General features: G+C 37.2%; 1 protein-coding gene across 1 annotated transcript in view; it reads right to left on the bottom strand.

The window, feature by feature from the left end:
• Window positions 1–22,205, bottom strand: part of GUCY1A2 (guanylate cyclase 1 soluble subunit alpha 2) — a gene marked incomplete at both ends in the record, with an annotated part of 393,777 nt that overhangs the window by 62,081 nt on the left and 309,491 nt on the right. Inside the window, one exon of the mRNA XM_079709222.1 lies at window positions 422–576. Within this exon, the coding sequence (XP_079565348.1) occupies window positions 422–576 (155 nt within the window). The remainder of the gene's footprint in view (window positions 1–421; window positions 577–22,205) is intronic.

Below are 22,205 nucleotides of genomic sequence, written 5' to 3' on the forward strand. Positions count from 1 at the left end.
TAGTTGTGGCACGTGGGCTCAGTAGTTGTGGCACATGGGCTTAGTTGCTCCATAGCATGTGGGATCTTCCTGGACCAGGGCTCGAATCCATGTCCCCTGCACTGGCAGGTGGATTCTTAACCACTGTGCCACCAGAGAAAACCCTGCTCTCCTGTATTTTAAACAGGAATACCTAAGGAGGACAGAGACTGTGGGAAATGACAAACCTCCATTTACCTCTCAGTCAAGTCAGGTTTTCCGTGTACTTTCTTAGGGTGTAAATTAAATTTTGTGTCATAATTGCTATCTTTCAGACTGGATGGATCTACTCATATTATCTTAGATAATAACAGGATCAAGAAAAAAATAGAGTCTCACAAATGACAGGCTATTAGTATAATGCAATGCCAAAGACAAGGGGAGAAGGCCAAAGAAAACTTACTGGTAAGTGGTTGGGCTGACATTGATGCGTCGAGGGTGACTTCCCGATTCGAATTTGCTTGCCAGAGTGACATTATTTCCAAACAGGCAATATCGTGGCATTCTTACCCCAACAACTCCAGCCAGCACAGAGCCTGAGTGAATGCCTATTCTCATCTAAAAAAGAAAAGGAAAAGGATATATTTATGTTTTCATTTGGTATGTGCTTATTTTAATAAGAGGTGCTGCTGAACCATTAAACTCCTAGCTCCTCAAAGATAGGGACTGGGGTCTTGGTCATTTTTGTGAGCCAAATATCTGGACTCTTGTATCAATAGTATCAATGAACATGGATGGTGTGGAATAAATGAACAAATTGATTAATTATAAGAAAAAACTACAATTAATTTTCTATTGTAACACAATAAATCCAGTTGTGTTACAATTTAAATCAGGTTTTATTTGTACCTAGTATGCTCTAATAAATGGAAAATATATTATTCTCCCTCCAGTTATTCTAACATAAAACCCTATTTTTTTCCTTCATAGCATTAAACACAATTGTAAATTAAATATTTATATTTGTTTATCTGTTCATTTAAAATATTGTTCTCTCTGTTTATTTTAGATCACTTCTATTTCCAAATTTACTAATCTTTTCTTTTGTAACGCCTTATATTTTGCTAATCACATCCAGTGTATTTTTCTTCTTAGATATAGTGATTTTCCTTTCTCAAAGTTCAATTTGAACTTTTTAAAAAAATCTTTCAGGTATCAAATTAACTTTTGAATATATGGCATACAATTAAAATAACTTTTAATATTTTTATGTGCTAATTCTAACATATGCTCCAGTTCTGTATCAATTTTGATTGACTGATTTTTCTCATCATTATGGGTCATATTTTTCAGCTTTTCTGAATGCCTAGTAAATTTTTGTTGGATGTTAGGTATCATGAATTGACTTTGTTGAGTGCTGGATATTTTTTATATTCTTATAAATATTCTTGAGCTTTGTCCTGGGATGCAGTCAAGATACTTGGAAACCTTTTTCATTTTTTCCTTTCAGTTCTTGCTTTTTAAAATTTGTTAGGCAAGTCTTGAGCTGTGTTTCATGTAGGGCTAGTTATTCCCCACTCGTGACGCAAGAACCCTCTGAGTACCATACCCAATGCTTATGATTTATGAGGTTTTCCAGTTTTCCTGATGGGTTCTGGCCTTTTTTCCAAGTCTTGTGTGAGTTCAAGGAACTTTTTCTCTAATCCTTTCATGTGTTTTTCCCTGTTGGTCTCAGGTAGTTTTCTCACATACAAACAACAATCAGTAAGTTAAGGAACATATAGGAGGCTCCTTGGAAGATCTCTGGTGGTCTTTTTGCACCTCTCTCCTTAGTGGTACTCTGTCTGTGAATTCTAGCTTTTTTGCTCTCCATAGACTCTCAGCTTCATCTCTTCAACTTGGGGAGTTTGCTGGGTTCCTCTTGATTTGTCCTTCCTTGAACTGCAGCCTGAATGTACCCCAAAGGAATACGCCAGGGAAATCATATGTTTCATTTTTTTCCCCGTCTCTCAGGCATCACTGTCTTCCATTGTCTAATGTCCAATGTCATGAAACTGTCCTTTTGTACATTTTGTCCAGATTTTTAATTGTTGAGGGTGGGAGTGTAAACCCAGCCTGTTCTTTCATATTGGCTGGGAGAAGAAATGAGATGTACTTTTTTTAAAGAACACAAACTATCTTAAAAATTTAGGCCTATTTCTGATGAGAGATTGTCTGTTTGGATTTAAAGACAAAAAAAAAATGTAATTGTTATTGCAAGTTCCTATGCCTGATGCACAGTGAGGCCAAATGAACCAAAACATTGGAGTTGGGGGTAGAGAAAGGTTTATTGCAGAGTAATGCAAAGATATGCATGGCTCATGCTCTAAAAAATACCTGAGGTCCCTGAAGGGTTTTGGCAAAGCATTTTTAAAGGCCAGGTGAGGGAGGGGGGTTGCAGTGTATGTGATTAGCTCATGGACAATTTTCTGATTGGATGATGGTGAGGTAACAGGGAGGTGTCACAAGGGTTAACATTATCATTCCTTAGTCTCCAAGAGACCTGGGGCTATGTGCTCATGGTCATGAAGTAGTTAACTTCTTCCATTTGGTGGGGAGTTTTCACATCTGTAAAACAACTCAGGGAATGTGCATCAAATACTGTTATCTAGGTACTTCAGAGAGGAGCTATGGCAGAGGATATGGGGAAGGTCTGTCTCGGGAAGGCCTCATAGGGTCCTGCTCAGTTACATAATGAAAGGTAGTATTCCTTATAAACAAACATAACACAGTTTTCCCTAAAATTAGCAAAACATTTTGAAAAATTTTATTATATTTCTTTACTTTCTATTTATATTAAATTACCTTGTGCAATATAAGATTGCCTAAAAACACCCAGACCTTAAATACTAAGATTGTCATGTTGGATCTGTGATCTTTTTAAGCAGTAAAAGAGCAGAAATGAGTATCAAACGGACACATTTTACAGCCTCTATATTCTGTGCTTTTAGTTGGAGAAGAAGACTCCATACCCCATCAACTATACTGAAGGCTTATATGGTTCCCCCCTGCCTCTTTCCAAAAGACCTGAGGCTGGGCTTCCCTGGTGGCACAGTGGTTGAAAGTCCACCTGCCGATGCAGGGGACACGGGTTCGAGCCCCGGTCTGGGAAGATCCCACATGCCGTGGAGTGGCTAGGCTCGTGAGCTATGGCTGCTGAGCCTGCGCGGCCGGAGCCTGTGCTCCGCAACGGGAGAGGCCACAACAGTGAGAGGCCCGCATACCGCAAAAAAAAAAAAAAAAAAAAAAAAAAAAAGACCTGAGGCTGTTCTTTTTTTTTTAAAACTAAATTGTCATACTAAGAATTATTATAACCTAAAATGCCTGAAGATAAAAACCCTGGTATTCTTGAGAAGGTGGATGGAGAAATGATTATTTAAAAAAAGCCTATCTCTTAGAAGACTACCTTAAAACATACACAAGAATATCAACAAACACAAAAATAGCACAGATTCGCTGTTACTGTCACTATAATGGAACAGGACTCAGAAGAAGTATTTACTCTTGGATATAAGGAGATACCATTGAGAACTTACAAGCTGAATCATCAGACTCCATTTTCTTTTACATTTCTTTCAGCAATACTTCTTGAGATTTCCCGGGAGTTGTTACCTTATAAGGAAGTCACTGATTGCCACATTCAGAATCTGCCTCTTGCATCTAGCAGTTAGACAAAATAGAGAGCTACTTTTTTTTTTTTTAAACATCCTTATTGGAGGATAATTGTTTTACAATGGTGTGTTAGTTTCTGTTTTATAACAAAGTGAATTAGCTATACATATACATATATCCCCATATCTCCTCCCTCTTGCATCTCCCTCTCACCCTCCCTACCCCACCCCTCTAAGTGGTCACAAAGCACAGAGTTGATCTCCCTGTGCTATGCAGCTGCTTTCCACTAGCTATCTATTTTACGTTTGGTAGTGGATATATGTCCGTGCCACTCTCTCACTTCGTGCCAGCTTACCCTTCCCCCTCCCCGTGTCCTCAAGTCCATTCTCTAAGTCTGCGTTTTTATTCCTCTCCTGTCCCTAGGTTCTACAGAACCTTTCTTTTTTTTTTTTTAGATTCCATATACATGTTTTAGCATACGGTATTTATTTTTCTCTCTCTGACTTACTTCACTCTGTATGACAGAATCTAGGTCCATCCACCTCACTACAAATAACTCAATTTTGTTTCTTTTTATGGCTAATATTCCATTGTATATATGTGCCACATCTTTAGAGAGCTACTTTTAACTGTCAATGAGAGATTTAGATTCATTTTGGCAAGATTAAAATTTATTTAATTGGTTAACCAAGCAGTAATGTTTGCATCCATCTCATCGGTATACTCTAGCTAAAGATGATTGCTTTGCACTAAACCAGTGGTTGTCAGCTGGGGCCATCTGTGACCCTCAGTGGACATTTGACAATGTCTTGAGACATTTTTTATTTTCACAACTGGGATGGAGAGCTAATATTGGCATCTATCCAGTAGAGCTAGAGATTCCTAGGACACCTTCCCCAAGTGAAAGAATTTTAACACCCCACTTTCACCAATGGACAGATCATCCAAAATGAAAATAAATAAGGAAACACAAGCTTTAAATGATACATTAAACAAGATGGACTTAATTGATATTTATAGGACATTCCATCCAAAAACAACAGATTACACATTTTTCTCAAGTGCTCATGGAACATTCTCCAGGAGAGATCATATCTTGGGTCACAAATCAAGCCTTGGTAAATTTAAGAAAATTGAAATTGTATCAAGTATCTTTTCCAACCACAATGCTATGAGACTAGATAACAATAACAGGAAAAGAGCTGTAAAAAATACAAACACATGGAGGCTAAACAATACACTACTTAATAACGAAGTGATCACTGAAGAAATCAAAGAGGAAATTAAAAAATACCTAGAAACAAATGACAATGGAGACACGACGACCCAAAATCTATGGGATGCAGCAAAAGCAGTTCTAAGGGGGAAGTTTATAGCAATACAATCCCACCTTAAGAAAAAGGAAACATCTCGAATAAACAATCTAACCTTGCACCTAAAGCAATTAGAGAAAGAAGAACAAAAACATCCCAAAGTTAGCAGAAGGAAACAAATCATAAAAATCAGATCAGAAATAAATGAGAAAGAAATGAAGGAAAGGATAGCAAAGATCAATAAAACTAAATGCTGGTTCTTTGAGAAGATAAACAAAATTGATAAACCATTAGCCAGACTCATCAAGAAAAAAAGGGAGAAGACTCAAATCAATCGAATTAGAAATGACAAAAGAGAAGTAACAACTGACACTGCAGAAATACAAAAGATCATGAGAGATTACTATAAGCAACTCTATGCCAATAAAATGGACAACCTGGAAGAAATGGACAAATTCTTAGAAATGCACAACCTGCCAAGACTGAATCAGGAAGAAATAGAACATATGAACAGACCAATCACAAGCACTGAAATTGAAACTGTGATAAAAAATCTTCCAACAAACAAAAGCCCAGGACCAGATGGCTTCACAGGCGAATTCTATCAAGCATTTAGAGAAGAGCTAACACCTATCCTTCTCAAACTCTTCCAAAATATAGCAGAGGGAGGAACACTCCCAAAATCATTCTACGACGCCACCATCACCTTGATACCAAAACCAGACAAGGATGTCACAAAGAAAGAAAACTACAGGCCAATATCACTGATGAACATAGATGCAAAAATCCTAAACAAAATACTAGCAAACAGAATCCAACAGCACATTAAAAGGATCATACACCATGATCAAGTGGGGTTTATTCCAGGAATGCAAGGATTCTTCAATATATGCAAATCAATCAATGTGATACACCATATTAACAAATTGAAGGAGAAAAACCATATGTTCATCTCAATAGATGCAGAGAAAGCTTTCGACAAAATTCAACACCCATTTATGCTAAAAACCCTGCAGAAAGTAGGCATAGAGGGAACTTTCCTCAACATAATAAAGGCCATATATGACAAACCGACAGCCAGCATCATTCTCAATGGTGAAAAACTGAAACCATTTCCACTAAGATCAGGAACAAAACAAGGTTGCCCACTCTCACCACTCTTATTCAACATAGTTTTGGAAGTTTTAGCCACTGCAATCAGAGAAGAAAAGGAAATAAAAGGAATCCAAATTGGAAAAGAAGAAGTAAAGCTGTCACTGTTTGCAGATGACATGATACTATACATAGAGAATCCTAAAGATGCTACCAGAAAACTACTAGAGCTAATCAATGAATTTGGTAAAGTAGCAGGATACAAAATTAATGCACAGAAATCTCTGGCATTCCTGTACACTAATGATGAAAAATCTGAAAATGAAATCAAGAAAACTCTCCCATTTACCATTGCAACAAAAAGAATAAAATATCTAGGAATAAACCTACCTAAGGAGACAAAAGACCTGTATGCAGAAAATTATAAGACACTGATGAAAGAAATTAAGGATGATACAAATAGATGGAGAGATGTACCATGTTCTTGGATTGGAAAAATCAACATTGTGAAAATGACTCTACTACCCAAAGCAATCTACAGATTCAATGCAATCCATATCAAACTACCACTGGCATTTTTCACAGAACTAGAACAAAAAATTTCACAATTTGTATGGAAACACAAAAGACCCCGAATAGCCAAAGCAATCTTGAGAACGAAAAATGGAGCTGGAGGAATCAGGCTCCCTGACTTCAGACTGTACTACAAAGCTACAGTAATCAAGACAGTATGGTACTGGCACAAAAACAGAAAGATAGATCAATGGAACAGGATAGAAAGCCCAGAGATAAACCCACGCACATATGGTCACCTTATCTTTGATAAAGGAGGCAGGAATGTACAGTGGAGAAAGGACAGTCTCTTCATTAAGTGGTGCTGGGAAAACTGGACAGGGACATGTAAAAGTATGAGATTAGATCACTCCCTAACACCATACACAAAAATAAGCTCAAAATGGATTAAAGACGTAAATGTAAGGCCAGACACTATCAAACTCTTAGAGGAAAACATAGGCAGAACACTCTATGACATAAATCACAGCAAGATCCTTTTTGACCCACCTCCTAGAGAAATGGAAATAAAGACAAAAATAAACACATGGGACCTAATGAAACTCCAAAGCTTTTGCACAGCAAAGGAAACCATAAACAAGACCAAAAGACAACCCTCAGAATGGGAGAAAATATTTGCAAATGAAGCAACTGACAAAGGATTAATCTCCAAAATTTATAATCAGCTCATGCAGCTCAATAACAGAAAAACAGACAACCCAATCCAAAAATGGGCAGAAGACCTAAATAGACATTTCTCCAAAGAAGATATACAGACTGCCAACAAACACATGAAAGGATGCTCAACATCTTTACTCATTAGAGAAATGCAAATCAAAACTACAATGAGATATCATCTCACACCAGTCAGAATGGCCATCATCAAGAAATCTAGAAACAATAAATGCTGGAGAGGGTGTGGAAAAAAGGGAACACTCTTGCACTGCTGGTGGGAATGTGAATTGGTACAGCCACTATGGATAACGGTATGGAGGTTCCTTAAAAATCTACAAATAGAACTACCATATGACCCAGCAATCCCACTACTGGGTATATACCCTGAGAAAAACATAATTCAAAAAGAGACATGTACCAAAATGTTCATTGCAGCCCTATTTACAATAGCCTGGAGATGTAAACAACCTAAGTGTCCATCATCGGATGAATGGGTAAAGAAGATGTGGCACATATATACAATGGAATATTCCTCAGCCATAAAAAGAAATGAAATTGAGCTATTTGTAATGAGGTGGATGGACCTAGAGTCTGTCATACAGAGTGAAGTAAGTCAGAAAGAGAAAGACAAATACTGTATGCTGACACATATATATGGAACTTAAGAAAAAAAAATGTCATGAAGAACATAGGGGTAAGACAGGAATAAAGACACAGACCTACTAGAGAATGGACTTGAGGATATGGGGAGGGGGAAGGGTAAGCTGTGACAAAGTGTAAGAGCAGCAAAAAAAAAAAAAAAAAAAGGAATACGTGAAAATAATTTAATTATATTTTATATTTAACCTACTATATCCAAAATACTATTATCTTAAGCTGTAATCAAACATAAAATTAATGAGATTATGTTTAAATTTTATTTTATTTGTATTTTTATACAGCAGGTTCTTATTAATCATCAGTTTTATAAACAGCAGTGTATACATGTCAATCCCAGTTGCCCAAATCATCACACCATCACCCCTACCCCCGCCCCCACAGCTTTCCCCCCTTGGTGCCCATACGTTTGTTCTCTACAACTGTGTCTCAATTTCTGCCCTGCAAACTGGTTATTCTGTACCATTTTTCTAGGTTCCACATATATGTCTTAATATACAATATTTGTTTTCCTCTTTCTGACTTACTTCACTCTGTATGACAGTCTCTAGATCCATCCACACCTCTACAAATGTCCCAGTTTCATTCCTTTTTATGGCTGAGTAATATTCCACTATATATATGTACCACATCTTCTTTATCCATTCATCTGTCGATGGGCGTTTATGTTGCTTCCATGACCTAGCTATTGTAAATAGTGCTGCAATGAACATTGGGGTGCATGTGTCTTTTGGAATTGTGGTTTTCTCTGGGTATATGCCCAGAAGTGGGATTGCTGGATCATATGGTAATTCTATTTTTAGTTTTTTAAGGAACCTCCATACTGTTCTCCATAGTGGCTGTATCAGTTTACATTCCCACCAGCAGTGTAAGAGTGTTCCCTTCTCTCCATACCCTCTCCAGCATTTGTTGTTTGTAGATTTTCTGATGAAGCCCATTGTAACTGGTTTGAGGTGATATCTCATTGTAGTTTTGATTTGATTTTCTCTAATAATTAGTGATGTTAAGCAACTTTTCATGTGCTTCTCAGCTATCTGTATGTCTTCTTTGGAGAAATGTTTATTTAGGTCTTCTGTCCATTTTTGGATTGGGTTGTTTGTTTTTTTTTAATATTGAGCTGCATGAGCTGTTTATATATTTTAGAGATTAATTCTTTGTCCATTGATTCATTTGCAAATGTTTTCTCTCATTCTGAGGGTTGTCTTCCATCTTGTTTATGGTTTCCTTTGCTGTGCAAAAGCTTTTAAGATCTGATAGGTCCCATTTGTTTATTTTTGTTATTATTTCCATTACTCTAGGAGGTGGATAAAAATGATCTTGCTGTGATTTATGTCAGAGTGTTCTTCCTATGTTTTCCTCTAAGAGTTTTATAGTGTCCAGTCTTACATTTAGGTCTCTAATCCATTTTGAGTTTATTTTTGTGTGTTGTGTTAGGGACTGTTCTAATTTCATTCTTTTACGTGTAGCTGTCCAGTTTTCCCTGCACCACTTATTGAAGAGACTTCCTGTTCTCCCTTGTATATGCTTGCCTCCTTTGTCATAGATTAGTTGACCATTGGTGCATGGGTTTATCTCTGGGCTTTCTATCTTGCTCCATTGATCTGTGTTTCTGTTTTTGTGCCAGTACAATATTGTCTTGATTACTGAAGCTTTGTAGTATAGTCTGAAGTCAGGGAGTCTGATTCCTCCAGCTCCATTTTTTCCCTCAAGACTGCTTTGGCTATTTGGTGTCTTTTGTGTCTCCATACAAATTTTAAGATTTTTTGTTCTAGCTCTGTAAAAAATGCCATTGGAAATTTGATAGGGATTGAATTGAATCTGTAGATTGCTTTGGGTAGTATAGTCGTTTTCATGATATTGATTCTTCCAATCCAAGAACATGGTATATCTCTTCATGTGTTGGTATAATCTTTAATTTCTTTCATCAGTGTCTTATAGTTTTTTGCATACAGATCTTTTGTCTCCCTAGGAAGGTTTATTCCTAGGTATTTTATTCGTTCTGTTTCATTGGTAAATGGGAGTGTTTCTTTAATTTCTCTTTCAGATTTTTCATCATTAGTGTATAAGAATGCAAGTGATTTCTGTGCATTAATTTTGTATCCTGCAAGTTTACCAAATTCATTGATTAGCTCTAGTAGTTTTCTGGTGGTATCTTTAGGATTCTGTTACATATAGTATCATGTCATCTGCAAAGAGTGACAATTTTACTTTTTCTTTTCCAGTTTGCATTCCTTTTATTTCTTTTTCTTCTTTGATTGCCGTGGCTAGGACTTCCAAAACTATGTTGAATAATAGCGGTGGGAGTGGACATCCTTGTCTCCTTCCTGATCTTAGAGGAAATGTTTTCAGTTTTTCACCATTGGGAATGATGTTTGATGTGGGTTTGTCATACATGGCCTTTATTATGTTGAGGTAGGTTCCCTCTATGTCCCCTTTCTGGAGAGTTTTTATTCATAAATAGGTGTTGAATTTTGTCAAAAGCTTTTCTTACATCTATTGAGATGATCATATGGTTTTTATCCTTCAGTTTGCTAATATGGTGTATCACATTGATTGATTTGCGTATACTGAAGAATCCTTGCATCCCTGGGTAAATCCCACGTGATCATGGTGTATGACCCTTTTAAAATGTTGGATTCTGTTTGCTTGTGTTTTGTTCAGGATTTTTGCGTCTATATTCATCAGTGATATTGGTCTGAAAAATTCTTTTTTTGTAGTATCTTTGTCTGGTTTTGGTATCAGGGTGATTGTGGCCTCATAGAATGAGTTTGGGAGTGTCCCTTCCTCTGAAATTTTCTGGAAGAGTTTGAGAAGAATGTGTGTGAGCTCTTCTCTAAATGTTTGATAGAATTCATCTGTGAAGACATCTGGTCCTGGACATTTGTTTGTTGGAAGATTTTTTTGTTTGTTTGTTTGTTTTTTGTTTTGCGGTACGTGGGCCTCTCACTGTTGTGGCCTCTCCCATTGCGGAGCACAGGCTCCGGACGTGCAGCCTCAGCAGCCATGGCTCACGGGGCTAGCTGCTCAGTGGGATGCGGGATCTTCCCGGACCATGGCACGAACCCATGTCCCCTGCATTGGCAGGCAGACTCTCAACCACTGCGCCACCAGGGAAGCCCTTGTTGGAAGGTTTTTATAACAGTTTCAATTTAATTACTTGTGATTGGTCTGTTCGTATTTTCTACTTCTTCCTGCTTCAGTCTTGGAAGGTTATACCTTTCTAAGAATTTGTCCATTTCTTCCAGGTTGTCCATTTTATTGGCATAGAGTTGCTGGTAGTAGTCTCTTCTGATGCTTTGTATTTCTGCTGTGTCTATTGTAACTTCTCTTTTTACATTTCTAATTTAATTGATTTGAGTCCTCTCCCTCTTTTTCTTCATAAGTCTGGCTAATGGTTTATCAATTTTGTTTATCTTCTCAAAGAACCAGCTTTTAGTTTTATTGATCTTTGCTATTGGTTTCTTTGTTTCTATTTCATTTATTTCTGCTCTGATCTTTATGATTTCTTTCCTTCTGCTAACTTTGAGTTTTATTTGTTCTTTCTCTTGTTCCTTTAGGTGTAAGGTTAGATTGTTTATTTGAGATTTTTCTTGTTTCTTGAGGTAGGCTTGTATAGCTATAAACTTTCATCTTAGAACTGCTTTTTCTGGATCCCATAGGTTTTGAACTGTCGTGTTTTCATTGTCATTTGTCTCTAGGCATTTTCTAATTTCCTCTTTGATTTCTTCAGTGATCTCTTGGTTACTTAGTAACATAGTGTTCAGCCTCCATGTTTTTGTGTTTTTTATGCTTTTTTCCCTGTAATTCATTTCTAATCTCATAGCATTGTTGTCAGAAAAGATGCTTGATATGATTTCAATTTTCTTAAATTTACTGAGGCTTGATTTGTGACCCAAGATGTGATCTATCCTGGAGAATATTCCATGTGCACTTGAGAAGAAATTGTAATCTGCTGTTTTTGGATGGAATGTCCTATAAATATCAATTAAATCTATCCAGTCTATTGTGTCATTTATAGCTTCTGTTTCCATTTTTATTTTCATTTTGGATGATCTGTCCATTGGTGTAAGTGGGGTGTTAACGTCCCCCACTATTATTGTGTTACTATTTCCTATTTTATAGCTGTTAGCATTTACCTTATGTATTGAGGTGCTTCTATGTTGGGTGTATATATATTTATAATTGTTGTATCTTCTTCTTTGATTTATCCCTTGAGCATTATGTAGTGTCCTTCCTTGTCTCTTGTAACATTCTTTATTTTAAAGTCTATTTTATCTGATATGCATATAGCTACTCCAGCTTTCTTTTGATTTCAATTTACATGGAATATCTTTTTCCATCCCCTCACTTTCAATCTGCATGTGTCCCTAGGTCTGAAGTGGGTCTCTTATACACAGCCTATATATGGGTCTTGTTTTTGTATCCATTCAGCAAGCCTGTGTCTTTTGTTTGGAGCATTTAATTCATTCACGTTTAAGGTAATTATCAATATGTATGTTCTTATGACTATTTTCTTAATTGTTCTGGGTTTGTTGTTGTAAGTCATTTTCTTCTCTCTTTTTTCCCACTGAGAGAAGTTCCTTTAGTATTTTTTGTACAGCTGGTTTCATGGTGCTGAATTCTCTTAACTTTTGCTTGTCTGTAAAGCTTTTGCTTTCTCCATCAAATCTGAATGAGATTCTTGTTGGGTAGAGTAATCTTGGTTGTAGGTTTTTCCCTTTCATCTCTTTAAGTATATCATGCCACTTCCTTCTGGCTTGTAGAGTTTCTGCTGAGAAATCAGCTCTTAACCTTATATGTTATTTGTTATTCTTCCTTTGCTGCTTTCAATAATTTTTCTTTGTCTTTATTTTTTGCCAATTTTATTACTATGTGTCTTGGTGTGTTTCTCCTAGGGTTTATCCTTTAGGGGACTCACTGTGCTTCCTGGACTTGGGTGTCTATTTCCTTTCCCATGTTAGGAAAGTTTTTGACTCTAATCTCTGAAAATATTTTCTCTGGTCCTTTCTCTCTCTCTCTTTGCCTTCTGGGACCCCTATAATGTGAATGTTGTTGTGTTTAATGTTGTCCCAGAGCTCTCTTAGGCTGTCTTCATTTCTTTTCATTATTTTTTTCTTTAGTCTGTTCTGCAGCAGTGAATTCCACTATTCTGTCTTCCAGGTCACTTATCCGTTCTTCTGCCTCAGTTATTCTGCTATTGATTCCTTCTAGTGTAGTTTTCAGTTATTATATTGTTCATCTCTGTTTGTTTGTTCTTTAATTCTTCTAGGTCTTTGTTAAACATTTCTTGCATCTTCTTTATCTTTGCCTCCATCCTTTTTCCAAGGTCCTAGATCATCTTCACTATCATTATTCTGAATTCTTTTTCTGGAAGGTTGCCTATCTCCACTTCATTTAGTTGTCTTTCTGGGGTTTTATCTTGTTCCTTCACCTGGTACATAGCCCTCTGCCTTCTCATCTTGCCTATCTTTCTGTGAATCTGGTTTTTGTTCCACAGGATGCAGGATTGTAGTTCTTCTTGCTTCTGCTGTTTGCCCTCTGGTGGATGAAGCTATCTAAGAGGCTTGTGCTGGTTTCCTGATCAGAGGGACTGGTGGTGGGTAGAGCTGTCTGTTGCTCTGGTGGGCAGAGCTCAGTAAAACTTTAATCTGCTTGACTGATGATGAGTGTGGCTGGGTTCCCTCCCTGTTTGTTGTTTGGCCTGAGGCAACCCAACACTGGATCTTATCTTCGCTCTTTGTTGTGGCTAGTGGAAGGCTCTGGGAGGGCTCACACCAAGTAGTATTTCCCAGAACTTCTGTTGCCAGTGTCCTTGTCCCCATGGTGAGTCACAGCCACCCCCTGCCTCTGCAGGAGACTCTCCAACACTATCAGGTAAGTCTGGTTCAGTCTCCCCTGGGGTCACTGCTCCTTCCCCTGGGTCCCACTGCACACACTACTTTGTGTGTGCCCTCCAAGAGTGGAGTCTCTGTTTCCCGCAGTCCTGTTGAAGTCCTGCAATCAAATCCCACTAGGTTTCAAAGTCTGATTCTCTAGGAATTCCTCCTCCCGTTTCTGGACCCCAGGTAGGGAAGCCTGACGTGGGGCTCAGAACCTTCACTCCAGTGGGTGAACCTTTGTGGTATAAGTGTTCTCCAGTCTGTGAGTCACCCACCCGGCAGTTATGGGATTAACTTTTGCTGTGATTGTGTCCCTCTTACCATCTCATTGTAGTTTCTCCTTTGTCTTTGGATGTGGGGTATCTTTTTTGGTGAGTTCCAGTGTCTTCCTGTCAATGATTGTCCAGCAGCTACTTGTGATTCTGGTGTTCTCAAAAGAGGGAGTGAGAGCATGTCCTTCTACTCCACCATGTTGGTTCTGCAAAATTCTCTATTGAGATTTTTATATGCCTTATTTCATAGAAAGTGTTTTGAAATCTGGTGTGTATTTTTCATTTACAGCACATCTCAGTTTGGAATAGCCATATCTAATGTGCTCATTTACAACATGTGGCTTGGTGCTACCATATAGAACAGTGCAGCTCAGGAGCTTGAACATGAAGGGGGAGAACTCAATTTTATTGAATGAAAGCCAGTAAAATAAAAAGATTGGCAAGGCATTGTTTATAGTGGGAGAAGAAAAGAAAAATAGAAAATATTTATAGAAATTGAGCTTCAAAGACTCAGATATGGTGTTCTGTTAGTAAAAACAGATAAAGTATTGGAAATAGGAGGATTTGAGGTATCAAAATTAAAGGTGATTAGTTTTGTACCATTGTCAAATTACTCTGAAGGAAAGAAATATAGTGCTTTTAACAAAACAGTGGTACTTCTAGCACCACGTACATATAGATATTTAGAAAAATTTTTATGATGGTGATAATGACAACACATACATGTAACCTCTCCTCATTTTACAGACACAAGCAATTACTGCAAACATGATAGATTTTACCGTTAAATAAAATGTCACAATCAAGTGCACTGAATCCTTTTAGTTCATAATCTAGACAATTGTTTCATGAATTTGAATAATATTCATTTGTACATAGTGCATGTGGCTAAGTGAACAAGTGTGAATAAAATTATGACACTTGAATGTGTAACGAGCTGCTCATTTTTCTTCTGTCAGACTAATAGATTTATCGTTTGATAAAAAGAAATGACTCTAGTGTATCTACTTAGTATTACTTACTTAGCAATTACTGTCTTTCACTGAGTGTCATTTGTGTAACTTCATCACAGTTCATATTGTTACTGAAATACATTCAACAAAATCAAATAATAAATACAGGCAAAAAAACCAGACACACAATATTTCATATGGATGAATTCTTAATAGGTAAAGAGATATATAAGCTAGTCTGAACTTCAGAGTGCTCTTTTCATGAAGATCCAATTTTGGCTTTGTTTGCTATTTGTCTGTTAACCTAACAGTTTTTCTTAGGTTTTAATAATAAGAAAAATTAAATAAAAGTACACATATGTTCTTCTGATCTTTGAAAGGTCCGTGTTAATGTCACAGTATCACACTACTCACTTGCTCCCACCCATGTTAGGATCCAGGAAGCAGTCTTTTGTCCCTTTGTGTACCTCATCTAATCAAATAATAATTTCTGTCAATTCAGATTCATAATGTATTTTTGAACCCTTCTCCAACTCCCCTAATACTGCTCCCTTAGTTCAAGCTAGCATCATCTCTTACAGGACTCCCCACAATAACCTCCAAATTGATCTTTCTGTTCCTGAGCTTGTCCCTTCAAATTCATAAGCCACAAATCTACCAGAGTGGTCTTTTCCCTGATTGAAAAAAGTCATATTCTTTAACCTGACCACAAAGCATTCCATGATGTGGTTTCTGTCTCACTCTGTGTCCTTCATTACCCTCCATTTACTCTGTATTAATAATAAGCTGGTGTTTTTCATGATTACTTGTTGTGTTGGGTCCTCCTCAATCTTTCATATGTTCTCAATATACTTACTTTTCACTTATGTGAATGAAAAATGTGGACTGCCATATCAGTAAACAAAGCATGTTGTAGGTATCAAGCCACCACACCCACCCTGATAGTGAGCCTTGAGAGAATGGATGGAGGCTGGAGACAAATGGGCTGTCAGCTGCCCAGTCCTCAGCAACTGCAGCTTCCCTCAATGATGCACCCTGAGGGGATTCAGAATGGGACAGAACAGGATACTTTCCCATCTAGTGTGCTAAGGTGCGTATCAAAGGAATGATTTCAATGAGCCCAGACCCTTGCATCTTCCCATACACAGAAAAATGCTAAATTTTTTAACTTGAGATTTTAAAAAATTTAACAGTTATCTTTTGATGTTCCAACTACCTTGTTTTTGATGCAAAAACTCTGATATATCCTGGCTCCTCCCTTGTCTCTTTGGAGCAGTCCCTCAGAAATATTCTCAGAGGCTGCCTCCTGGACTTGAAGTCCTCAGAAAGTATGCCAAGTAAAACACAATTCTCAACTTTTAGGTTGTGCATTTTTTTTCAGTCAACACTTACGTATAATCATGTGTTTGTATGTCTGTTTCTCCCAGTAGTTTGTGAGCCATTGAGGTCAGGAATAGTCATTACTATTATATTTTTAATCTTTAGTTCTTCACATAATATAGCATACGCCAGAATCTTGAATGGAGAATTTAATTCCTAGAATAGTGTACTTCACTATTTTAGGCATTCAGCAAACGTTTGTCGAAGTGAATTAAATTTATGAACGTGAGCAGAGTCAGATACAAAAATCCAGAGTTTAACATACCATTCTGAAAATAAAAGCTTACCTAGTTTGTAAGTCTCTAGTTTAAGAATCCACCCCAATCATGTTCTAATTTAGAAACTAGGTTAGAAATAAACTAACAAGAAAACCATGGATGTACAATATACATCATTATTAAATTATTAGTATATCTATCTTCCATCCATTACTGCATTAAGTGAAAGAAATACAGTTTGCTATCACTCAGAATTGAAAAGGGTACTGGAAACAAGGAAGTTGAGGAGTGTGTGAGACCCCTTGGAAATTGCCATTTAACATATATGTTCCTGTGTGCTCATGAAAATAAGTGTGTTTTTTTAAAAAAAATGATCAGAACTGTTGACTTGAACAATTTAACCTTATCTTGTACACTTTCCCCATACTTATCCTTTGATCTTACATTTTCTTAGGCTTTTATGAAAGACATGCTTATGAAACGTAATGAGCAGGAAGATTTCTTTGTCATGTCATACAATGAACTTGTTTTAGGAGCTGTTTGAAGAGAAACTGAGAACCCATATGAATGAGTGAAAAGAGAGGCTACTAGGATTTCCCTAACATTTGAAAATTGTAACTTGCCATCACAGAATGATGAGGTGGGGCATAGGAGCCGAACTCATTTTATGTCCATGGAAAAGCAGCTAATTATATACTTCATCAAAAACCATATTTCAATAGGCACTTATATTGTCAAAAGTGGATAATGAATGACTTCTCTTTGTCCTTAAACCGTTATATTTTAAATCATGCTTCCACTTTAACATTTCCAAAAATGTTATCTAATTAAATATTTTGGTTTTTTTAAGCTCTTGAGTGTAAATTGCTTTGCATGAAATTATTTAAAATGCTAATAAAACACTGTTAATAATTAAGGAAAAGAATAAAAAATTACTAGATTTAGGAGAGAGAAAAATGAGTCAAATTCACCCTGAGTTAATAGAATATATTAAAAAGGAAAGGAAGGATTGAATTATTTGGCATAGCTTTACCCCTTTTAAATAGCTTGTGGTAATTTTGACCAGAAGTTACTAGAATACAATATTCATATTGAAAATTATTTAGCTCTTGTATTTTTATTTAATGACACTTGTACTTAAAAGACTCTTACTAAACACCACAACAATTCTTGGGAAATGTATACACACACACACACACACATACACACACACAAATATGCTCTTTCCCTCTCTTAAAAAGAAGTGAGAAGTGTTTTGTATAATTGGTTTTCACCTTCTAAAAAACAGTAATTTTTTAGCCATTTTAATACATTGTGTAGTATACTCCTCATTAAATTGCATCTCATTTTTAAACAATAAAATCCTATCAAATATTTATTGTAATTACCATTTGTTGCTATATATCACTATTTCAGTGCATTGAGATTTTAATATTAAAATTATTTTTATGATATGGCATGAACATTAATCAGTGTTTATTCCATAGTAACAAAAGCTAATGGATACTTCCTTCTTAACTACTCACCCATCGGTACACAATAGATACTCAATAAATAATTGCTAACCATACGTAATTACTGTCCTAATATGCAACACAGCTGTTCTCAGAATAAACTATATTTGCAACTATGACCCTTCATGGCCATTGTGACATCTTACACCTGGGTAACACATTCTGTCTCTTGCCAATAAATTCTTCAAGCATTCCTTAAATCCTACCATGGTTCTGCACTAATTACAGCCATAATGGTATATTTTGGGGCCAGCAAATATGCTTACTATCTAATGTAACTTCAATTTATACCATTTTTATTAGGACTTTGTTTTCAAGATTGTATATTTTCAATTATTTTTACGGTCATTATCAATATCTGTTAGAGAGATAATGATGGAAACACATGGTGAGTTTCCATCTATAGCTACAGCGTTAAGATTCATGAATAAAAGTAATTTCTCTCTGGCTAAAGGTTCAGGCACAGAACTGATAAAGTAGAAGCCATGAGTGAAAGCCACTGAAATCTGGGAGCACCTTGCTCCTAAAAGATGATCAGTATTGAGAGCAGCAGGTCATAGTGGGGGAAAAAAAGCTTTGTGCTAAAATCACCTAGGCTTGATTTCTGGCTTTGCCATATATTACCCTGTGACTGGGGCAAATTACTTCCTTTAACTGAGCCTATTTTATTTATAAAGTGAGGAAAGCAAGGCATATTTTTGGGGGTTGGTGTGAGAACTAAAATAATTAACATTGACATATGCTCTAACATAATGCTTGGAATGGAGTAGACACTCAACAAAAGGCTAACACTCCTACTAATAAAACTAATGATGATGTTTTAATGAATGAATGAAGCTTATTAACAGGGAAGTAAGGTAATAACCAAAATGTATCTCTATATTTTCTCCTTCTAAGTGAAACTCTTCACTCTTCCAGGAAGGACCCAACTCCATTCGGCTGTGACACCTATCCAAACACTGCTGGATGGAGATGGGAAATGAAATAGGAGATAGATGGGCCACTGGGCCGGACAGCTGGTGTCTGTCAAGTGGAGCAAAACTGAAGTTTTGTCCTCAGCCAGACAAGAATGACTCCCGTTTCCCTTCCTCCGTTGATATGGAGGGAATGAACTAGCAGTGGGGAATTTTTTGCAGCAAAAATAGGAGTGAAGTTTTCCCTCTCCTGAGAACAAGGAGAATAAAGGGAACAGTGAACAGGTTAGAGAAGAAACATAACCTGGCCTGAAAGAGTTAATCACTTCTAGTTTTTTTGTTTTTTTTTTAACTGTTACTAATCTGCAGTGTCTGTAACTATATTTGTACTTCACAAAGCTAACTGATTACTCTTTAACACTATGTGAATTACATCCTACCTTCCCTTGTAGCAAATCACACTTTGTAGCATTTGCATTTCAGAAAAAAGGTTACAGGCCAATATGACTGTCTTGAAATAATGCAGGAAGAAGAATGCAAGACCTTCACTACTTTGATCCTTATCATATACTCCGGACTGCATCTTCTCCTATCCCCGAAGGAGAGGGGCACAGTTCTTGAGGCACTAGCTTGCTGTGTCTTCCCTTCTGCCTGGCAGAAAAATAAATCCATCTCTCTCTTCCTCCAAAATCTCTGTCTCTGTATTTCTGTTTGGCATCAGTGCCCAGGGAAACCGATATTTCGGTAACAGAAAGAAGAGAGGAAGTTCACCTCTCTGGAACTTGAATAGACACATTGATATGTCAAAGTAAATAAAAGACAAGACTCAAGAATCAATACTGTGACATTTTTAAATTTGCATATACAAACAGACATTATTATGTGGTTTATAGCTAACATCACTGAAATTAAGGTTAGTGGTGGGATAAAGAAATTTTTACTGAGTCCAAGATCATACTTCTTACCTCACAACAGGCCAATGAATTGGGAGACAAGGGATAACAACTTTATTCGGAGAGCAGAGAGTCCCAGAAGATGGCAGACTAATGTCCCAGAGAACCATCTTGCCAGGCTCTGAATGCTAGTTTCTTTTACAGAACAAAGAGTTGTAGAGGTAAAGTAAAAAGGCCATAACTTGTTGCAAATATTTCCTGGTTTCAGCCAGACTCTGGGAGGGGAAGTGTTAATTTCCTCTTTCCTGGAGTCAGGTGGGCTGGGTCAGGTTGTTTACTGTGACTAAATAAAGGTTTTAGTTTAACAGACATGGGGGGCAGTGTTCCAGGAGATAGGCCATTATGTATACTTTAAGCTATAGGCAACATCCCTTTAGTGATTAACTTGTAGCAGAAGCAATAGAATACAAAGGATAAAGTAAAAGAAACACATCAAATATGGAGCCAGCTTTGTTATTCCTTATTACAAAATTATCCAGAAAAGGAAGGTTTGTTGTCTGAAGAGATGAGAGAGTTTTTCAAGGGAACTTAGAAGGAAAAGAAAGCATCATAGAAAAAAAGAATGTTTGGGCACCTAGGAAGTAACTAAATGGCACTCTAGTTAGAATTCTCTTTTCAAACTGAGTTGTGCAAATAAATAATCACTGTCTTTCAAATACCAAAAAACGTTTTATGATATAATATACTGGGAAATACTGGATTAAAAAGTTGAATGAATTTTTTAACTTTAAGACTTTTCAGAATCTTTAAAGTGTTTTGCAAATCCTCATGTAGTAGGCACTTCCCAAAGTTACTTTATCACCAAAATTTCATTTCATATGACACCCATGTAACATCACATGAGATAAGTTTTAAGACTGCTATTCTACAAGATCCATTGTAATGTGGAGAAGCCAACAACTACCAAAGGATTAACACTAAAGGTGCTTATTGGAAACAGCTGTGAATCCAGTGGTAGAAGACATACAGCAATATATAGCAAAAGGAAAGGCTATGACTTCGTGTTTTTGTTTTTGTTTTTGTTTTCCCCTGTAAGTAGCTCTTGGAAGGAAACCACACTCAGCAGGAAACTCCTTTTCGTGTCAGCTTAAGCAAAGCTACATTGTAACTGCCAACTGCAAATTGGCACTTGTCATTTATCTCTACAAGGATTACATTATGAACTGTTGCAACTGCAACTTCAACATCCAGAGATCAGGAATGAGGTACTCTGTGCTCTGGGGAAACTGGCAGAATAGGCCTTCAGATAGTTAGATATTTTCAGGAGAAGACTTTATGAGCCCAATTCTTGTACCTCCTCTTACCTAGAAAAGCACTAAAATCTTTCATGGTGATGTCTGCTCTTCGTGAATAGCAGTAACCTCCACGAGACTAGCAGCAACCTTCTGCAAAAAATGTGTGCTTGATTGCATGTACTCCCCCTTTACCAAAATCACATATATACTGACCTTCCCTGCTACGTCTATGGAGTAGTTTCTCAGAGCTATCTGAAATGCTGTCTCCTGGACTGTAGTCCTCATTTTGCCCCAAATAAAGCTTAACTCACATCTCCCATATTGTGCATTTTTTTTCAGTCGACATAACTAAAATTTAAATCCGGTACCCCCATGCTTTACTGATCTCTGGCCTTAGCACACTTTCCAGATCTTTTGATCACACAATATCTTGTTTAACCTGTTTGTTTTTTTCTGTAGATCAAAGAAGTAGAAATGAAGAATAAGTAAATAACAAATTACCAGATCTCTTCCCTAGCTTCCCCTTCAGTACTCTCATGAAAAAAAAACTGTGAACAAACTGTGTGAACAAGATAGCATCTAAATAAAGATGACTATAAATCCAGAAGCCTGCACGCAGTGGGGGTTGGTGACAACTATGACCCCCTATCTCAGTGATTAATGGAGATTACTCCCCTTTTTCCCTTTAAAAACTTTCATGGCGGGCTTCCCTGGTGGCGCAGTTGTTGGGAGTCCGCCTGCCGATGCAGGGAACACGGGTTCGTGCCCCGGGTCCGGGAAGATCCCACAGGCCGTGGAGCGGCTGGGCCCGTGAGCCATGGCCGCTGAGCCTGCGCGTCTGGAGCCTGCGCTCCGCAACGAGAGAGGCCACAGAAGTGAGAGGCCCGCGTACCGCAAAAAAAAAAAAAAAAAAAAAAAAAAAAAATTCATGGCCAAGCAGAATCTTCAGAGATGGTTTTTGGGGGACACTGAATCCACCATCACCCCAG

This window comes from Hyperoodon ampullatus, assembly GCF_949752795.1.
Source record: "Hyperoodon ampullatus genome assembly, chromosome: 7".
Taxonomy (NCBI): domain Eukaryota; kingdom Metazoa; phylum Chordata; class Mammalia; order Artiodactyla; family Ziphiidae; genus Hyperoodon; species Hyperoodon ampullatus.